Source organism: Poecile atricapillus, chromosome 3, assembly GCF_030490865.1.
Source record: "Poecile atricapillus isolate bPoeAtr1 chromosome 3, bPoeAtr1.hap1, whole genome shotgun sequence".
Taxonomy (NCBI): domain Eukaryota; kingdom Metazoa; phylum Chordata; class Aves; order Passeriformes; family Paridae; genus Poecile; species Poecile atricapillus.
In genome coordinates, this window is record NC_081251.1 from 62,416,249 (window position 1) to 62,438,861 (window position 22,613).

At 39.3% G+C, this 22,613-nt stretch overlaps 1 protein-coding gene across 1 annotated transcript in view; it reads right to left on the bottom strand.

Annotated features, from left to right (window-relative positions):
* AIG1 (androgen induced 1) overlaps window positions 1–22,613 on the bottom strand; it is a 133,452-nt gene that overhangs the window by 80,146 nt on the left and 30,693 nt on the right. Inside the window, exons 2-3 of the mRNA XM_058835949.1 lie at window positions 16,209–16,364; window positions 3,458–3,559 (exon numbers count right to left, since the gene is read on the bottom strand). Coding sequence (XP_058691932.1) covers window positions 3,458–3,559; window positions 16,209–16,364 — 258 coding nt within the window. The remainder of the gene's footprint in view (window positions 1–3,457; window positions 3,560–16,208; window positions 16,365–22,613) is intronic.

Below are 22,613 nucleotides of genomic sequence, written 5' to 3' on the forward strand. Positions count from 1 at the left end.
GCCTTTGGAATTATGAGCTGATATGGTTCCAAACGGCAGGACATTCTCCAGAAAACAAATGACATCTTTGATGAAAGAGTTCAGTAATTTGGCAACTGAAACTGTAGCCCACAAAGATGAATTAATCTGCATAACTAATAAATCCAGAAAGTGCACTTGAAACTTCAGAAACAGACCAAGGCTGAGACACAGCCCTACTCTCCAACAACTCTCTTTCGACAGGTAGTTATTTCTGCTGACAGAAGCTTAGCCTCAGCTACTCAAATGTGCTCCTTCAGATAATGAACAGAGATTAAATCCTTGTGTTGGTCAAATCAGTAGCAGCCCTGCTATTGATTTCCCTGGTCATTTATCAAGTCATAGCGATACCATTGGTTATGGATTAATTAACTGATGGAGATGATGCAATACATCAGTTTTATGGCACAGTACTACTCTGTTAGTGACACCTTTCACAGGTGTATGAATCTGCACATGAGGTACTGTTTGGTACCATAAGGCACCACTTAATACACAGGTTTTCCCAAATACAGGAATTATATTTGTAACTATTACAGGGTGAGTATATGTGTGTATATATATATATATATATATATATATGCAACAGAAAGATGTTCTTGAAACTATATGCAATTTTATGGTGAATAGTTTCTGCACAACAATAAGGCTCTCCTCTTTTTCTATGAAACTTTGTAAAAAACATTAAATTTGACTTTGTAATGGGACTGCATATTTCCAAGGTTAATTTCCCTCATGTTTCCCACTGCTAGAAAGAAATTTTTTCTATAATTCTGACTTTTTTGAATGCTGAAGAAGTGTTGCTATAAGGACTGGTATCTCTGAGTATTAACAAGACATTACTGTGTGTTCAAGAAAATAGGGGTAACAATTTCTTCACAGAGCCTTCAAAATAGTTACCTTAAAATGCTTCTAAAGTGTGAATACTCTCAAATATTTTAATACATGCCCATATTACTAATGGAAATATGACTGCTGTTATTATGGCCAGATTTCATGATTTTTCACTCCCTTCTATGTATGGATTTTGCAGGTTGATGTGACACTTGAGCAAGCTGTTACAGCTGATCATAATACAGTAGAAGGCTTTTTTATTGTGCAAAATGTATTTATTTTTTGGGATTTTTTTCTTTTGTGAGTTTCTTTTTTGTTTTTTGCTTTTTTTTTTTTTTTTTGGTGTGTGTGTCCTAAATAAATATTTTGGGGAAACTGCTGTGAAAACAATATGGATAGAGTGTTCACAGTTTAAGTAATGTTTGATCTCAGATCCTTAGCAGCTGTACCAGATACTCTGTGGGAAGATCACACAAAAGTGAGATTAATCAGCAATACAACAGAAGCCAAACAACCCACCTCTCACTGACAGAGGAGAGTCTCTTGTGTGAGTTTTGTTGTGCAAGGTTGGGTTCCAGCATGGCCACCCCTGCTTTCAGAATAGTCATCATTCCATGTGCACAACTGTTGCAAAATGTGCAGGAATACATGGGAATAAATGTTTCTTTTGGGATAAAGCAATAGCCAGGGATCCTGACTTTTCTAAACTGTATTCCCAGAGGTACAGAGGCCCTTTCACAAAGTGGACCTCTATCATATTCTCTAAAATTTGCCATGTCAAAATTTTAACTACAACTAAGTGAGGTACAAGTATTCTCAAAGTAGTTTAATAACCCTTTCATACTATGATGAGCAATGCATCAGAATTAATTAGCACGAAATCTGGTGAGGATAAAATGATGGATAAAACATCAGAAAAAACGTGCTAAATATGGTGAAAAGCCCCACAGCCATAAGCTTCCCCTGTGATCTAACCGAAGACCACTTGGATAAATGGAGACTGACACAGAAACTGATTCCTTTGCAAAAGTCTTTCAAAAATGCTTTCTACAATATTTCAAGTTGAAAAAAAAAGTCTAAAATACTTGGACACAATACATTTCAGCAAACTCTATGATGTTCAAAAATCTCAAACAAAAGCCATCTTCACATATTTCACTACGTATATATTTCTACAAAGCAACCTGAGCTTGAGTTGCCTTTTAGTTACAGCACAAAGAAGACTTCATGAATACCTACGGCCACTTGCTGCCAACTGCTTCACAATGTACATTTATGAAAAATGCTATGGGTTAGGCACTTCCAGTATATAGAATGCCACCTGAAAGAAATGCCATCAGAGCTGGCACTGATCTGTTGTGGGGAAAAAATCAAGATGTGCATGGTTTGGCAGTGTTTGCAAGTGTTCAGTTTTTGGCCTCAAAGCTCAAGGGAGAACAGCCTGAACAAACATAGCAGGAGTCATCAGACTCTTTCCTCAGCTCTAGACACACGTAATATCATGCTGTTCCTTTCAAAACATCATAAAACAGTACAGGATCTAGCAGAAGTTGATGCTCCTCTAGTCAGTAACAACTCTCATACTGCTCCTTTGACACAAAATCTGTGGAGCAAATAAATAGCAGTGTCATCTGCCCCATTCTACAATGGACCAATTTATCAAGCACAGCAATGATGGACAAAGCTTGATCTGCTGTGGTGATAAAGTGCACACACCCAGAAGGATGAGCTCTGCTGTCGTCTACTGATGAACAGCAGTGCCAAATGTTTTGCTACATCTTGATGAGGAAAACAAAGTAATAATGAAACATTTTGCAAAGATGCAACTGGAGAAGCAAACATGACACTTTCCAGCTCCAAATGCTGCATAAACAGTGGAAAGTACCTGATGGCAAATTATGGCCTTAACTTTCCCTTGGCATTTAAACATATGGTTGAGAGAAAGGACGTCTGACTTGACATAGCAGAGAGGGATTAAAAGCTCAGATTTCTCCTCAAGAAACTACCTTTATGATTACCAATGCATTAATTTTAAAGCTTTGCATTGATTCCATGTATAATTCCACATTATTAAAATTATTCAGATACAGGTTCTGCTACATAAGTTTGGTGTGTTTCAGTTATTTTTCTAAAACCATACAAGTCAAAAAAAAATGAGATTTTTTTTGAACAAGCATTTTAACCAAAACATTTTCATCAAGAATTATACTTTGGTAGATTGGTAAAAAACATTCAAATAAGTGTTTCTGTCATTTTAGAGCAAGATTTGTCAAGTTCAGAACTTCTGTTTTATGGAAAATTCTGTTTTTTCCTCATGACCACAGTGACATTTATCTGGGAAAGCAACCTTACACAGGAAAGAGCTGATCCCCACTACAAGCCTGGGATGTAGGACACGTTAGTTCAGACCTCCAGTTTCAACCTAATAAGGATTTAAATATGACTCCAGGAGTCAAGGAAGGAAAGATGTTACTCTTCCTTGCAAATCATGTTCCTTAATCACTTCTGAGGGGATCAGCACCAAGAGTATGCAGAAACATGCATGGAGAAATCAGTGTCTTACACTTTTGTTTATGCAAGGAAGTGTTTGCATTACTTTACTCACCATTCCGTGATTCAGCCATGCTGGTATAAAATTATCGAGCAGCTTTGGGTAAACCAGTTCCCTGTCATAGATATAGATGCTCCAAAACATTGTCACAACAAACTAAGGAGAAAAAAAAAAAGACAAGGCATTTTTAAATACATGCTTCTGAAAAATTAGTTGCATTCTTTAGACAGCAAAATGGGTCACTTAGCAAAGGATTTAGGGATAGATATGGGCATTATTGTTCTTTGAACAAATACACTTATAATCAACAGTTTGGATCTGGATCACTCTGCATTCATTGAGGTTTTAACTTTTCTTCTTCTTTTTTTTTTTTTTTTTTTCCTTAACTTTTAGCCAGGAAAAAAAAAAATCTTTTTTTGACTTACATGCCTGTGGCCAAATTGCAAGTGAATACTACACTTTAGTAGCAGATGTGGCACATAAATAATGTTTCTCCACTAACAGGATAGAAAACAAATGGAAAATCAGCTAAAATATCACTTGGAATTCATACAACATATCAATATGAAACATTCACTCCTGAACAGAAGCCTGTAAATTCACATTTGCACTTTTCTGTGTCAGCCATCAAAACAGCTTTAGAAAAAAAAAAAAAAACAACCAAAAAACCTTTGATGACTATCCATACAATTCATAGACTGGGATCCACAGAAAAGAGTATCCTGCTAGTTCCCTGCTCATTTGTCAGTATGAAATTTTCCTTGGTTCTTCTCAGACACTATTTACTAGGGCCCAGAAAAAGACCATTATTTCCTGTAGGATGAGGACAGGACAAATGGATCAGATAAAGTTTACAATTAGCTGAGTTTTTGCCAAAGTGTTCACATATTCTTTCAAGTTATCCTGATGTCTGAAAGGCAAAGACAATACAAACCAATAAGAATGTACAGAAATAATAGTTTTAGTTTACCTTAGCTGTGGCAAGTAATTTTCTAATTAAAACACCACTGCTTTCTCACCTTAAATTTGAGCCATGGTTTTCTAGTAATGAAAAAGGCTTATTGTTCATAGCAGTAAAACCCAATACCTGGGCCAGGAGCTTTTCAATGACCATTTACAGAAGACCTCTAAATAGTAATGCTGAGTCCAGGTTTAAAGTTTGAGAGCCAAAAGATAGAACTTTCACTGAGACTGAAGGGAAGTATTCAGTTATGTCCAAACTGATGTGACTCATGATCTTACAGCTCATTTAGAGGATCAGTGAAAGAAATATGGGGTGAGCATAGCACATCCTGCAAATTACTAGCATGTATGATAGTGTAGGCATAAGTTGTTTCATTAGCTTCTGACTTCAGAAAGTTAAAATTGAGGTTTGCAGTTAATCAATGGCACCTTGTTCTAACCACAGACACGCAAACTTCGGCCAGTCAGGTATGTGAATGACCTGAACCAGTACACTGTTCCCTCAGTGTGCATACAGTACATAGTTTCTTGGTTTCCAGCACAGTTGTCCATCTGTTATGACAGCTATCAGTGCCTGCTCAGAATAAGTTTGGACTAATTGACTAGTGCACAGAGGCCAGGAAAAAAAATAGGTTATGATGGACAGCCCAGAAAATATTGCAAGTGTAAAGTACCCCACAAGAAATCTCTCTTCTGGGCCAGTCTTGGCGTTGGCACAGCACAACTCTTTACGCACCTGCTGACACGTAAGTGCCAAGATATGAATAGCTGAACAGCAGGACAAATGGAAGCAAAGTATCCTCTTCTCTATAGGCTTCCTAGAAGTCATGTATTATCACAGTGGGTCTCTGAGAACCTGCTAAGATCAACTGCGGCATAAAAACATCTTCTCAGGCATATGAAGACCAAGATTGATAATGTTTTTTCCTAAGGAAGTCTCAAAGCAAGAAAAATCAACCAGGGTTAGGCTGAACTTTATTACACTGAATACAACAGAGCTAGCATGTTTTGTCCTGTGATTTTTGTGTGGAGCAGAATAAAACAATAGACTTTGTCAAGGAGGTAAATACAAGAAAAGAGGGGACATGCCATCTGTCCCTTAACCAAAGTCAGCCAATGGATGGAACAGGATCAGCCTAGCTGGTTGCAACCATCTGGAGCTACAGACGGCAAATGCTGCTTAGCAAAGCACTATCACAAGGCAGACATAAGGTAAAGGAAGTGCGCAAAACCAAACGTGTTACAGAACTAACCTGTCCCAGAGGATGACCTGATATGAGACTTAACACAACACCCTGGGGAAGATTCCTTCCAGGGACTGAATGGTTCACCTTACTCTTCTTTACAACTAGTTCATTTGGATAAAATGAACTATAAAAATTAACTATTTGGATAAAATTAATTATAATGAGGGCTTGTGACATAGTTACTTTGGCTGCTTCTGAATTTGTTTACTTTGTTTAATGAGCAACTGTTGGTCTGGTACTCTTAAGTCCCCTCTACTATGCTTACATTTTGCTACTGGCAGACTTTTATTTGGGCTGGGCTTTGCTAAGATCCCACATGATCATGTAGTGCCAGACCATGAAACAATTGAGCTGCTTCGTTACACTGCCTCTTTTAAAGTCCCGGACCTGCTCAACGAGTTTCTTATCCCTTTTTTATACCCAAGGCAGCACACAGGAGAAATGAGGCAACATTCTCAGGAGGTTAAACAACAAACTTTTATTCACAAATTTTAGAAAATAAGGGTACTTGGCAACTTTTGAAGCAACATTCAGTCAAAATCATGCATTTCACAAGGCATTGGCTTAGCGAACTCCAAACCATCCAACTCTTAAGATTTTGAGAAGAAGAAATTGGGGGAGGAAGAGAGAAAGATTAAAAATCATTGCTTGAATTCCAGTGTGATCTCAGCTACTGTGAAATCCTAACACTGGACTGTGACCACAGGTGCCTATTCAACTGCTTTTATCTGCTCTGGTCTCGCAGGGTATTCCCCCTTTGGTGAGGCTTTTGCTGTGTCAGTGGCTAATAGCCATTCTAGGGCTGGACCAGAGGCTTCAGGAGGTTAGGGGGTGGAGCAGTGCACCATCCCACCTATGCAGGACATGCCCTGCCCCCATCCCTTTAATTATTTTAAACCAGTAATCATTTTCTCCAGTTTCCCACATGATGCCAAGGCTTAAAACAATGACCAAGACCAGAACAATGGACATGGGAGCTTCTTCTTCCATGGTGGCAGTAGTGGGATTCTAACCTAGCAGAGAGAGGGAGGAAAAAAAAAGGAGAGGAAAAAGAGGAAAGTGTACAAGAAGTCATACAGCAGACGATACTTCGATAATCAAAAATATTGGTCCAGTCAGTATAGGGATTCCACCCTACACAAGCTATCATCCCTCACCCTGTGAGTTCCAGAGATGGCAAGCAAGATGCAAATCAGGATCTAGGGGGAAGAGTTCATTAAACCAGTCTTTCAGCTGCAGTGATTGGAAGAGTTCACCAGACTAGTTGGCAATTTTCTTTACTTTTGCTTGTGCTTCTTAAAACAACATTTTCGTATTGGTGAGGTTCAGCATTTCATATACTCCTTGCCCATTTACTAACAATTTATTGAGGATTAGACAGTTTTATAAAATCCTTTTTGATACTTGCTGGACTTGCAAGTTGAGCTCCAAAATGGCCAGTTTAAGATTCTCTATTGCAATGCAATTGCACACCTTGCCAAAAAATAGAAACTTTAAGGATAAGGCAAATTTTCAACAGTTAGACTGCCTTACATTTTGGAGCTGATAATCTTACAAGTGCAGATACCATTGTAACCCAAACAAGCGCACATTTCCTGTACTACCACCTTTACCCCTTTTACCAACCTAGTTTCAGGCAGGTCCCTAGGGTCCATATTACAGTCACTTATCTTATTACTGTGCTAGAGATCCAAATGCCAGGATAAGGAGGAATATCAGGGTGCACCATGGGAAAGTTACATCAAGTAAAAGTTCTACTACATAATAGTCTGGTTGCCTCAGGGGGATCAAAGGTATAACAAAACCTCTAGCCATTCCTATCTGCATATTTTTCTAGACAGGGTCCTGGGTTCAAACCAAATACCTTCCTAACTTACTAAATACTTCACTAGTTTCCAAATCCAAAATCCTTTTTTCTGACATCTTGACCACTTAAGACTTCTTCACTTAAAGCTGGAGAAAACTTTCCAGCTGCCACCTCAGTCTCTGTCAATCCCCTTCTCTGTTCGATCATGCTTCATGCATCGCTTTCCACTACTACATGTGGTTCCTTTGGCACCAAACTACACTTCTTTCTCAATTCAAAGTAATTTTATACCTTGCTCTGAGGAGGTAGGAAGGGATATACAAATCTGATTTCATAATCATATGAAATCCTGTCTGAGCTTCCAAGCTAAATTCAGGAAGGAATCTTTTCCACCTCCTGTGGCAACCAGAGAGGAGACACAAACAGCCCAAAACAATGCTTATGACATTTATACACATACTGCAAAATTACTGAGACAAAACACATGAGAGTGTAAATATCACAAAACATATTAAAATAAAACATGTACATAATTATCACTGCAGCAAAGAACTGTGTAAATTTTCAGCCACACCTTTGCATGGAATACCTGCAGAAGGAGAGAGAAAAGAAAACTCGGTCCTACTTGGACCAGTTTTAAAAAGAAGGTATCATCCATCTGGTGTTGATTTTGTGTTCTCTGCCATGGGCATCTGTGGTTACCCATGCATGCATGTTCAGGGGTGTCTTTTAAGACCAGCAGGACTTCACTGGTTGCTGGCAGGCCTATCAGTACTGGCTGACCAGGAAAATGTATGGAGTTCCGGGGATCATCAGTCCTTTTGTTTCTGGAAGACGTGGTAGGTGTTGTGGGGCAAAATGCTGTAAGTCATAGACATCTACTCTCCATGGGTCACTGACTTTGGTCACAGTGTCCCACAGCTGATCAGGCCACTTTGGATCCTGAGGTCTTGTCATGGGGTGGTTTTACCTCTAAGGTGGTTTTGAGAGCTAAGGAAGTTGAAGCTGCTGGTGACTGATGGGAGTCTTTTTCTCCTGACCAATTATCGGTCATTTCTAAGAACTGACAGCAGTTTTGACCATTGAAAAGTGAAATCAACCTGTGAACACCACCTTAAGACCTAAGCCCGGGAATTTCTTTGTCTCTTTGTTTCCTGGCTGTGAAAGGTTACAGAGCTCCGGCTGGCCTCCCGTTCCCTGCCCAGGCCATGCAGCCGGGCGGGGGCTGGGCTGGGCCCAGCGGCTCCCGGCCGGGAGATGGGGCCTGCGGGGCTTCTCCCGGGCTCTGGCCAGGCCAGGCCGGTCCCTGGCTCGGCTGCAGTTTTTGCTGTGACTGAATTCACCAGAGACTGCCGAGTAAAGAAAGGGAAAAAAGCTCTTGACCTGCGGCGGGCTGAGACAGCGACCACACTCTCCAGAGCAGCCATGAAGAATCTTCCATCGCAGACAGCTCCAGCTCCTGCTCCAGCAGAGATCACAGAACCATCTACAAAGCCTGGGCAAGATTTTAACCCTTTCATTACCCAGATGAGACTTGCAGATTAATCCTTTTATCCAGAGAGAGAAAAAGAGAGCAATCAACATGTAAAGAGACTTTAGAAACTATCAGAGACAGTAAAGAAAAGAAAAAAACTTCAGAAAAGGTAGAGAATAAGGAGATGCTTTATAAGCTGAAATATTTTTCTGTTAAAGCTATGGAGATGGACAATAGGGTCTTGAAAAAACTCCTTTAATTCATGACAGAGTATATAGGGAGGAATAGAGTGTTCAAAGTTTGGATTTTGAGCAAAAGGTGGAGTAATTGTGATACAGTGAGGTGCTGGAACAGAGTGAGATAGAGTAATAGTTGAAGATTTGAGGCCTTGAGAGCCAATGAGAAAACTGTTTCCAGGGAAGCTCACAGAAACAGATGAAGAGAACTTTTGCCTTTGAATAACTCATCCTTAAAAATAACATCCCTAGACTCATTGACCCATAACACACCTCAGAGTGATGTGAAATGGGAGGAGTGAACTGATGACAAGATTTCTGGGCAGCTGGCATCAGGAAAATAGAAAGCTATAACAGAAATAGCTTTCTTGTAGAAAACTCCATAGATTAGCAGAAGAAAACTTCTGTTTCTCTACAAAGACTGATGAAAAGACTCTAGCAGGAATTGGGACTGTTTTAAACACCAAAGTTCCAAAGTTTTTGTCTCTATGTTGTCATGTGAACAAAGGAATCGTGGGTAGTAGAGGATAAAAAGGGTTTTCTGGAAGTTTATTCTGGTGTTCTTATTCTTGTAGTTTGTTCATAAACTTTCTTTATTCCTTTTTAAGTTTTAAGCCTGTTTTGCTCTTGCTCTAATCCATATCTCACAGCAGGAAATAAGTAATTTTTTAGTTACTGTTTTAAAACCACGACAGGTCTCAAAAACCATTTTAGGAGACCATTTGTCCTTTCTACTATCCCACTGGCTTGTGGATGTGGTGTAGCAGATGTGGAACACCCACAGTCCCCTTCAGTTTTCACACGTTCTTGGATTATTCCTGCTGTGAAGTGACTGCCATTATCTGATTGCATTTATTTTGGTTTTGGGAAGGGAACTGATCCATAATTTTAATCCCTTCACAGTGCTTTCCCCTGTAGACCATGCCACTGCTTTAGTCTGTACCTAACTTGACACTATTTGAACACCCATCAGCACACATTGCTTTCCTCCTGATTTGTTAAAAGGACCAAAGGACCAATGCAGTCGACATGCCAAATTTCCCACAACCCCTTTCCCATCCTTAGGTGCAGGGGGTGTTTCTGCAGTCTGGTGCAGCACTGGCTGCAGACAGAAATGACTACTTCACAAGCCCTTTGGGTGACAGGCCATCCTCTACTTACCACCTCTCTTAACCTCTCTCGTCTTCATCCCAGAGTGGCCATGCTTCACATGTAGCCATTCCAATAAATACCTCCATTTCTCTTCTTGCTCTGCTTCCTTTTCCTCAGCTAAGACAGCAAGCTAAGTGCCAGAATCTACTTGGTCATTTAAGATGTGAACTGGATGATCTCCCTTCTCATGGGCTGCTACCCATCCAACTGATACCATTCTGGATCTTGTACTTTTCAGAATTTCTCCCCACTTCCCTTTCTGCCATTCCAGCAGTCTTTATATCTGTGTGTGCCAGTGGCTAACAGCCAGCCTGGGTCTGGATTGGAGGCTTCAGGGGGGTGGTATGAAGCAGTGCATCATCCCACCTACGCAGGACTTGCCCTGCCCCTCTTCCTCCCTTCCTTTAGTTGTTCTGAGCCAGTACTCATTTTCTCCAGTCTCTCACACCTACGTAAGCCTCAAGCAGAACCGTAGCTCTTGCGCTCACGTTGCCTTCCTTGTGCCATAACTCATCACTTTTGTGGACACGGACATTGTACTATACTCGCATGCCAGGCTGAACAGGCTTCTCATATGAAGCAGAAAAATTTCAGGGAGCCCAATATTTTATTTGTTCCCAAGGCAAAATGGCACAAATATTACCCTTCCATTTCCTCTGTATATGACACACTCAAGGCTTTGAATTCAAGGAAGAAAACAGGCCCCAGCAATTGTTTTTTGACATTTATTTGCACGGGAGCCTCCTAAGATTGACAGCTTTGCAAAGATAGTACTGGGTTAAACATAAAATTAAGCAACATATAGAACAGAAAAGTCCCTCATTTGCTACATATCCTATCCAGAGTCTGTAATCATTCTGTCTGTAATGATTATCTATCTAGGGTCCAGTCATTACAGACCAAAGGAAACCTCAAATTTTCCAGAAGACCTTGGAACCTGAAAATATGGAATAGCTCACTTATTACAGGCATCTGAAAGACTGCTGAACAAATACACAGCAGCAGAAAAAAAATAAGGCTGATAATAAAATGCTGTCTTCTCACTTAAAGAGGTATTCCTTGAGTGTCTGTCCTCTGCCGCTGAAGCTTCAGAGGACACGAGAACATCACGTGTCAAGGGAAAAGTTTTAACAGACAAGTTGGGAAATGGATGGTTATTCAAAAGAGAAATCAAGTGGCCTTGTCAAAACACTACAAATAGAACCAAAGAGAAACTAAGAAAGTAAAGCCAACAAAAAGAATGGTATAATTTGCACTTTTACATGAGTCCAACCAAGAAATGTTATGCAAACGAAGAATGAACCCAGTGGAACTTTATTTTCCTACACTATGTGTTTTTGGTTTTGGCTGGGCTGCACAGTTCAGTCATTTCCTGGATGGCTAATGACAAAGAAAAAAATCCCCAACCCTTGTGACCCTGACAAAATTTGTTGTAACTACAGTTAAAGGTAGGCTTTCTGCCTATCTCCCAAGACATTTGTGGTTAACTGTGAGTATAAATAAGTTTTTTGTGAACTTCTTTGACATCATATCTAGAAGAAAAGTGGTGTTAAAGACAGACAGGATGCAGTAGGTACATCTTGTCATGGTACTGTCTTTAGGCAGGATTGAGAGCTAGCACAATACACCAAAGGGATTTGAAAAGCACCAGTGACAGTAATCACAAGGAGCGGGAAATAAAAACCAGGGAAAACCCCTCTCAGAGAATAGACTTCAGGGAGCAATTGTACCACTACTTGCTAATTATCCCATCACCAGTCCTCTCATCACAACAGATGAGGGTAAAATCTAGAAGAGAGAATTTTGCATGGTTGAGTCAGTTCTGGAAATAAAATTATGCTGTAGTCTGGTCAAGTAATGAGGTAACTAGGAAACTGCAGCAAATGCCTACACATCTTTTTTTGGCGTAAGATCACAGATCAGCATAACTGATGATCTACAGAAGGGTGATCAGCTTTCCTTTTGACTCTACTAGTACAGAGAAACATGAAATAAGAAAGCATGCCTGACTTTCTCTCCTTTGTATCACAGGTTTTTAAACTCATGAAAGTAAAACAGAAAAAAAGAGGTAATTCTGGTCAGTTTAGACTCATATTCAAACATAGTTATTGATGCTACATGATATAAAATGTCTGTGGTATAGTTTGTGATTTTCTAGGCAGCAATCTCTCTTTTAATATGTAATAAGATCAATTTTTGTTCTTCCTATTTTTATTAAACACTGTCTTAAACAACCAGAGATGCCTGTTTTATCTCTTCTTCCTTTTGTTCAGTGAAAATGACAAGAAACATATTGATAAAACCATACACAGTTTACACAAAACACTAATTAACCACAGAAACTTGGCAACTTTATGACCTATGTCAACCAAATAGAAAAAAAGTAGGGAGAAGCTAAATGTCTAAAGGTGTAATGTCTGACTTTTAAGCATGTCTCACATCACTCCAGTAGTGTAAATTACTCTCAATCTCTATCTCCTTTACAAGATAAAGGGATGGCAAGTCCAATTATAGATGAAAATTGGTAATGAACTTCTAAAATGCCTATGCAAGCAATTTTCTTCAGTGGATGCTTCCTAATCTCTTGGGCATTTGAATAGTATTGCAGGCTTATAACAAACTAAAAAGAGGCTAGGAATTGTTGCCCACAGACCTTTTGTTGCAGAAGGCTTTACTGCATAGAAAATTAATCTGTTGATTTCTGACTTGATTCGCTGAAGAACCATATTAAAAGGAGCAACAATAAGTAAATAGTAGCCATTATGTCCTTAGAAGAGGTTCATGTTTGTTTATTTCTTAACTCTACTGTGAAATATAGGTTGGCAATTCAGTTTTATCAGAGCCTCTGAAGATAAAAATGCGTATCGCAGCACTGGAGAGATGTGATTTGCTGCACAGATTTTTTCAAGTTTAGATTTGTTTTCAAGATTTAATTTGTTGTGAAGCCACAAAAGAAGATTATTTACCCTTGGGGTGTTCTTCCCCTCCTTCAGAAGGCGGGAAGAAGCTGGTGGACTTCTTAGCTGGTTTGTATGCAATAGTTTTTAAAAAAAAAGTTTTAAAAATTAATAACTTTGTTACTTTTTTTTTTTTTCTCTCACATCATTGTTTAACTTGGGAGTGGAAACCCCTTTTCTCATCTGTTTTTCAGAACAAGTCATCTCAAGGGCTCCAGTAAGCAGGAAATACAGAAAAAAAAGAAAAAATGGTGAATTGCTATTGAAAAGCTGCAGCTATTAGGTTTTAAAATGTTCCCCTAGTATTTGCATTATTGCCTAAATATGCCCAGTGTAAAACACTGAGCAATAAAAATAATTTAGATGTTAAGGTAACTGACAAGCACTTAAGCATGACCACTACTGTTACATTAGAAACCCAACAAAGATTTCATTCGCATCTGCCCAATTTTTATGTGTGAAGGTTCCCTTGTGTCACTACTGGAATCCACTGAGAAGCTCCACAGAGAGCTAGGTGGGTGAGTCTCAAGGAAAGGAAGTTTGCATTTCAAATTATTTTCTTTCTTTTTTTCCTTTCTTTTCTGGAGTGAGGAAGCTGTTAAAAGAATATGAGAAACAAGGGAACTTTTAACTTTTTTTCTGCAGGCACTCCAGTGTTTAATAACTTTCTTCTAACGAGAACCTCCATCATAGCAAAATTTCACTCTTTTCTTCCACATAAATAGCTCTTCAGATGACAACATCTGCGTTAGATGTTTGCTACTTTTGGGCCCTGCATTGCTTCTATCTGTAATCCCACTAAAGCAGAGCCTGCAGTGCCTAGCAGTCTCTCAGGTACTGGCTTTGACAAGCAATAGCTGCAGTGTGGTGAGGTCTGATGCTGGTGAGGATCAGGTTTCAGGAAGGAGCTGACACCCAGTGTAAAGTTATGAGGTGCTGCTGTTTGCCTCTCAGTAGCCAGGATAAGAAATAATAACAAAAACAACCTTTTTTAGGATTTCTTTTTTAAGATGTAAAGTGGTAAACAATTGTTCCCCCTCACCACAGGAAGGTCACACTTGGAAATGGAGCGTATCTGTACAATGAGCATGGCCACCCCTTACTATGTTTGTTTAAGACACAAGTTGTTCTTGTATGAAACCCTTGGGAAACCACCTATCTCCAGGTATTCGACATATCTCTGGGGAACTGCTAATTTGTAAATGTTGCAACAACAGCTGTATAGCACAGGCAGTGGCTAACTGGGATTCTTTGTGCACTGGTGGCAAGAAAAACATTGCCTGAAAAGAAATGTTCAGAATTGTCAAGACAAAGCAAAGCTGAAGTCTTCCGAGATCTTGAGAAGTTTCAAGGTCAGAAGGATTGCAGGAGAGGAGGAGCACACAGACAACAGTATGGAGCTAAAACTGGCAGGAAAGAATCCCTGAATCCTGAGAGGCATGAGAGAGCCAAGGAGGGTGTGCTTTGATGCATGTGAAGGAGTACATCTCTAGAGTGAAAAAGAAACTTAAAATACTTAAACACAGACAAATAGTGTGAAGTTGTTCTCCTTTTTCATTTCTACTATCAACACAATAGGAAAAGCATCTGTTGCTAATCAAAATCACAACTACTTCTAAGTCCCCATCCCCCTTAAAAATACAAATGAGACATAAATCTCTGCACCCATAAAATGCATATTTGCAAACTTGTCTATGCACAGATTTTCTACTAGCTGCATTAGCTGATCCAGACTCCTCTACCACTGCTGGAAAACTGTCGTCCACTACCCCAACATGAATTGTAGCAGCTCCCAAAAGGCAGGCCAGCAAGTATAATAAGGGAAGGCTACCAGCTGGGTTTTTATTAAAGAAGTACATGCAGTGATTCACATATGCTTTGCCTTTTGTAACTTTGTAAAAGCATTCTGTATTTCTTCACGTATTGTGAAATTCCACATAAATGGTGAAATGAAATTCTAATGAAGCATCGCTGAATATATGAAATTATAAGTGATGGATTGATACGTTAGCTGCTGTTAACTGACAGAAAGTGATCAGCTGTTGTGAAAGTACAACTTTAAAGACCTCATACAGCTTTCTAATAGTCCATGAAAAAAAACCTGCTTCTAGTGAATTTATTTTGAACTACTGTACAATGAACTAAGAAAAAGAGAATTAAAGTTTGATCCTGAATTATAATAAAAGAAATAACTTTAATAAAATGTTCACACATTTTTGCATTGCAATCTAAGCTTAGAACTAGACTAATACAGGTGACACTTCCATGTAAAAACTTGTAACATTTTGGATTTTTAGCGGTTTTATTAGCTATGTAAAGACATTGAGCACCTCTTGCCTTTGAAAGTGACGTGCAGAGTCCCAGCAGGGCAAGATCTGATCCAAAGAATAGTTTTCTTCTGAAAAAAGACATGTCAACCCCACATTTTTACATACCTTCTGTGTGCTTTTTAACATTACTAACAACACCCCTTTTTTTCTACCTCAATTATTCTGCCAGCTCTGAATCCCCCGTGGAATTAGCAAGGAGCAACCTGGACTTCTGCTTCTCTTCTTGCCAATGTCAAAATGTCTTGCAGCCCGAATTCCCTCATGTCATTATGGTGTAAAACATGCCACAGTCAGCACTTTCGCTACTCTTGATGATGACATGTGGTGCAGAAAAAGCCTAAATTGAATCTCAAGATGCTGCTGGTACAATCCACATTTAAAATTACTTGTACAATCAAGTTCCTATTGTAATGTTACTTTTTTTATAATGAACCAGAAATTGTTTCAGCAACACACTGTATATTCTTTTCCCTTACACCCGTGAAAAACAAGAGAGTAGTAATATCATCTCTACCACTTTTCCCTTTCTGCGTAGTCTTTTGTATAGCGATGGGGAAACCCCTTCAGGAAGAAAACATTCAGTAAGTAACATTGTTCACCCAGTTTGCTAAGACATGCACAGATTAACACGGTACTTACCACTCCCACAGGGAAAGCTAGAACAGCCATCATCCAGTCACGGAGGGAAATGAGTTTTTTCAGCTGCCTCTCTTGCTCTTGACTGTCATTCCCTCTAGTGAGAAGACTGGACAGGTCAGTCAAGACACAAATCCCAAAGAAGACAGCCTGGATAACCTGCATGGAAGGGAAACACACTCTTGAGCACATCTTAATCTTTCTGTGTTCCTTCTCCCATTTCTTCTTTTGAACAGAGAAGACCAGCCCTTTGGCAGAAAGCAGGTCAGACACAGGCATGCATGAGGAATATTGCCACAGAATTGACGTGGGGAGTGGGAATATATCCGTCCCTTAAATATCAGAGTTTATTCACATAAAAGACATGTGTGCTTCAAAGTCCTGCATGCACCTTGCTCCTCATCTACAGGGGGAATCAATGTGAGTGGAAGGACCATCCCAGAGGTGGCTTTCCACCCTCACCTCAGATACATGCCACCTGCTGGTGGTGAACTGAAGCCACCCCTTCCTGTGTCACTCCACACAGCTCATCCCCAAAGGAATTGCCTCTGAGGCAGAAAAGTGAGGAATGCTCCCTGTGAGAAGAAGGGAAAGAAACAGAAATAAGTGTTTCTTTCCCCTGTGACAGCAGGTCTCTCTTGGAGATTCTGCCTGCCCCAGACACTCCACCTGAAGGTGAAGGAAGTGCCTGAGACTTCCTGACAGACATAGTACATGGCCCAGGCTTCAGCAAATCTATCTCTGTTTCTTCTCGGGCTGTGAATGATAGAACGAGAAAGCTGCAGGAAATATTCACTTTCTTTTCCTGATGGCACACTGTAATTTATCTAACTTTTCCTTTTTTGCATTTACGTATTTGTGTGCAATATAAGGCTATCTGTTATATTAAATCGTTAGGTTAATCACCTGAAACCACTGATTTGGTTCAAACCTGACTAAATCTTAATGTGATCACTGAGTTTTTCTCCTTTAATTAGCTTAGTAAAACTGTAATAAGTTAGCTTAGGAATGCTCTTGCCTGAGGACTTGCACATCCTTTCTAGTACAGTTCAGAGGAAGTGCACACAGCTTGTTTACTCCCCAAGCTGGAAGCCCAGGTCACAAACCCACACACATCAGGTAATCTCAGGTAAAAAATTAACAAAACATGGGCTTGGTTCCCAAATTACACAGTGATTTGTCAAAAAACATGACCATATATATGCTTAGAATTCATGCATGTTTTTCAAAGCAAGCATGCAATCTTAGTTTAGAAGTCTTACTGTAAACCTAAGTGTTCCACTGACTGGGAGTCTCTGACCAAGCAGAAAACTATTAATAAGAAATAAGAATAGCATATACCCAGATGCTGCAAAATACAATTTATTATCTGCATACATCTTTGCAGAATTTACACTACAATAAGGCAGACAGGCAGGCAGGAAGGAAGGATGGAAGGAGAAAAATACCGAACAGATGTTGGCTACTAGGAAGAAATCCAGAGATGTGTAATGATTGGATGGATTAAAGTACACTTCCTTCCTCAACAATCCTTATATGACCCAAACACTTGTAAATTCTGGCTGTAAAGCTGTGACTGACAAACATTCAAATGGCCCCTGGATCTACTTGCAATTCTGTTGCCATTTCTCTCTCCAGGCTGCAGCTACATAGAATTTGCTTGATAAATAGATGAAGCAACATTACAAAACATTTCCTAAAGCTGTGAGATTTGACAGATTATTAATGCTAGAGCTGTATACTGCGCTAGAAAAAGGTATTACTATTTCAAATGACTGCTTGGAAAAGTTACAATCTTCTACATACTTTTTGAAAAGCCTTTTAAATGTAAGTTGGGGCTTCTTGGAGCTGCTAAGAACTCCTAATGCACTTTTTCATATTATTTGTTTGAAACAAGCACTTAGTAGAAAAAAATCTTTCCATAGTCAGCCCTGTTTTCCACCAAACAGATGGCCTATTTGGAGAACTGAAATAGAAGAACTAATTATGCATTTGCTTGACTTATGAGGAGATATGATACCATCTACTATTCACTCAAGAGTGTGAATGCCAAACAAGACAGAGCTGGGGAAAAAAGTATACCTAACAGTAATGATATCAATCTGGGTGTTAAAAAGTTTAGGCTGAGTACCAGGAAATATTTCCTAACAGTGAGCTCTGTCAGACCATTAAATAGTTTCTCAGAGGAAGTGGTGGAAGCCTCATGGCTTGAGTCACTCAAACCAATATTGGACAAAACACTCAATAATGTACTGCAGGGAACCGTATTATGCTGGCAGGGCTTGGAAGAGTGACTAATGGATTGTTTGCAGCTCTAACTACAATTCCCTGAAATGGTCCCTCTCCAAAGAAACACAGACTCAAACAATCACACGCCTACTTTCCAAGGGAATTGAGACTGTACATCCACTAATCAATCACAAACAGAGCAACTTCTCTCCCTATTATCCTGTTATGAACACAGAGCTTCAAGAGAAAATGTAATGATATCATTGGGAATAAGTGAAAACTCCTAAAGGAAAATACCCAAAGATTTCAGAGGGTAGGAATGAAGCAGACTACTCTACAAAAACATTAACAAATAAAAATCCATATAGGAAAGAGAAAATTACCTGTTTATTGAGAACATTCAGAGGCAATTGAAAAAATTGTACAGTGTTCAGGAAAGAACAACTTATTCATACAAATAATGTACATACATTCACTCCATTCATTCTGCTTCCTTTCCTGTCTAGAATGCACAAGAAAATTCTTCTGACACTTATCAACACTTAGGATTAGAGTTAGGACCTCCAGAGCTGCATGAGTCTCAGCAGCATTAATTGAATAGAATCAGTAATGATTTACATCCTTTGTGGGTCTGGCATAGGAAAAGCACAGCATGCAGCTACTGGTGGTTTTTAGTATGAAACAAATTCTTGAAGTCCATGCTCCTTGGTGTGAATGCTGTCTAACAGATGTGAAAAGATCACAGCAAGGAAACAGAAACTCCCTCTAAACAATGTTCTTCAGGTGCCCTGGTGTTACCTCAGATTTAGGAACACATATTCAAAAGAGAGATCCCATTTTGAAAATTTGCAAGTGCTAAATCCATATATGAAACATCCGCAAGCTGCTGAACAGCTGACTTTTTTTTTCCCTTGGAAATGTAAGCAAGAAGATCATTTCAGAGGAAATACTCTTCAGTTTTTCCTCTAACTAGAGCTTGAAGGAAAACAGTGATTTAGAAAATGACAAATTTGACAGAAAACAGACACAGCTTCCCTATACCATGTAACAATATAGATAGATAATACAAGTAGTATAGACAGAATCAGAAACTTATGAGTATGCTATCCCAAGAAAATAACTGAACGGGTATAAAATACTGCTGATCCTTTTCCTCCTCGAAGCGTAAAGGGGCTACTGCCACTAGGGTTGATACCACAGTACCTTTTAAACTGTGATAACACAATGAAAAATAATAACAGTGGGCATCTAAAGGATGTTAGTAAACAAAACTTAGACCAGTAAAAACACTTGTTAAGTTGCTGCAGTAGAAAAACAGCTATAAACAAGCTATAAGATGAAACCAAGTAGCACAGGAACCTTCTCAAACAGGGAAATGTGTTGAATTACATAGAATGAGCTAATTGTATGTGTCTGTCTACTAGCAGAAAATAAAGACTTGCTTCAGTAGGACAGATTTTTCACAAGGTGCTCATTTCAGGACTGCAACTAATGACCTTCTCGTACTCCCCCTAATTTGAACTTCTCAAGAGTCAAACAGAAAACCTATTTCCTCATAAATCTTTGTCCAGGGCACGGAGACTCCCTTTTCCCCCGTGCCATGAAACTCCATGCTGTGGACAAGATCTCTTGAGCTTATGAAAATTCTGTTACTAGTCTTATCAGAAAGAAAAGGCAGAAAATCCACCCTTAAATTAATTGAATCTACAGTTTAATTCTCTTTCAAGTTCAGTCTCATAATCAGAAGCACTCCTTAGAGCTCAGGGCAGGAGAACTAGAAAAGTCTCTGCAAGCACTAATACTGTTCAAGGGTAATTTTCCCTCTACCTACCTGTGATTATGAAAAATCACTGTCCTCAAGTTATCATTTTCGAGATTAACACCACTTATGTCATGTGGCTCTCTATGAAATAAGGCATCAGTCTGGGCTGGCAAATAGGCAGCACCACCAGAATAAAACATGGGAGTAACACTCACAAAATCCACAAGAAATAACAAAAAAGCACTAAGTAACCAAACATAACCCACATGATATGATGACTAATTCCCAGAAGGGTGTCAGGGAGGCTTCACCGATCCCTGGGGGCAGGGAGTGGCAGGGGGGTAGTCAGGGCACATCCCCAGCCAGGAGCAGAGCAGCCAGTGGCACGGGGCCAGTCCCAACCTCAGGGCATCAGGCACCTCCCTGGGGACAGGCCACCAGCTCACAGGTGGGAGGACAGACTTAACCTGACCCATCAAATCATTCAGGCTTAAGATACATGTCGTATTTCCACAAGAAGATGTAAGTTTAGTCTACCAGCATGCAAATTCAAATTGCTGAAAGCTGTAATTTCTCTTGTATTTTTTAATCTGCCATAGAAAGAACATGGTCCGATTCTCCTCTTCAAACAATGGAAAATTACTTATAACCTTGGAGTATCTATTACTGCTCACCATCACCTTAGCTTTCATTTCTAAATCCTCTGGACATCATTACTTGCTGTAACAAATGAACTATGCTTCAGCAGTTGAGTCTTTCAAGTGGTGTTGTGTTTTGGGCTGTTTGCAGGCATCCTGTAACAACATATATCCTGTACAGCCTGCATCCTGTAACAACAGCTTTGTTATCTGTAGTTGCAACATAGGGAAGTCCAGGTTAGATGGAGAATAAAAAGGTATTTTTAATAGAAAATCATTTGAATGAAGTAATGGGTTGTAGCTGCTTAATAAATGTGTTACTGTTCTTGATTGCATGGAACTACTGAATCTTCTTGCCCATTGTCATTCCACCAATACTCAAAGGCACACTGCTTTATTCTTGTCGCTTCTCCTCTCCTTGCTGTATCTTTGTTAGTTATGATAGCAAGCAGAAGCTGGACAACATGTAATCAAGTGCTAAATCTTTGTATCACAGAAGCTACAGACTTAAGAAAAAGGCAGATCTTTGTGTCTACAGACAAATGAAAGAGACACATAAAAAAATGCAAGAACAAAGAGCCTTTTAAATATTAAAAACACAGTGCAATATATCTAACCCCTAAACCTACAATTAATTAAGGTGCAAGAACCATGAAAAAACACAGTGCTACTCAGAATTTCTGTGCAAGGAAAAGAGAAAAATACTCGAATTTCAGGGATCAGAAGTAAAAAAGCATCACCCCGGAAGATTCATTGACAGTAAACAGAGGCAAACAGGCAAAGCTCATATTGCATCTTCTTCCACACCAGCTGCAAGTGCTGTGGTTGTTTTAGGTTGCTTTGTTTCTTAAGCAGGTTCCAACATTACAGGGCCACTTCAACACAGAAAAGGATGAACCCCTGGCCCTTCAAAAGCCAGTAGTCTCAGAAAATAAATACATCATATAGAGAAGAAAAGTAACAGACACGGCAAGGAAAACAGAATAAGCCAAATGAATAGCTAACACAAATGCCATCTATTTTACTTTGAGTTGTTTACCGGTTACAAATCTTGAAATAAGTATTTCTCCTATCCCTCCTTTCTCTTTTACTTACATAATTTAGAACTAAAAACTACACTAGTAAAACATGACACTTACTTCTACCAGATTAGACATTAGAATCTCAGTAACCGGATAAAGGGACACCCTTACAAATGTCCAGCACTGTCCTCATCCAAGCTAATGACTCATGTCTCCCTTTGCAGCCTTCAGTGGGGGGACAGCTTTTCTATCCAGCATGTTGCACACGAAGACTAGTCCTTAGTAGGAAACTTAACTTCATTTTCATCATTTGGTCATATGATATGAATCAGTTTATAAAACATGCTTAATCCCTTAGCATATGATGCAAGTTCAGGGACTCCTTTAAATATAATCCTTTACATTCTACATAACCTCCTGTGCTCCCTTTCTTTGAAGCCCACCAGCATTGTCCAAATATAACCAAAAAGATGGTTTTAAACCACTGAGATTTTATAGATACACAAAATAATTAAATCTACTATGAAATTAATATGCATGAAAGAAAAAATGGTTTGATTTGAGTCTAGTTTTTATAGGTACTACACTGTTCAATTCCCAGTGCTTAACCACCTATTATGAAGGTATGGAATGGGGACTAAGCTGTGTAAGATCACAAGATCTTGTGTTTCCATGACAAGAGATGACTTTTAAAATTATGCCTGTCGGAATATGAAGTGTGTTTTAATCTGGACTGTTGCAGTCCGCAACCTCAGGA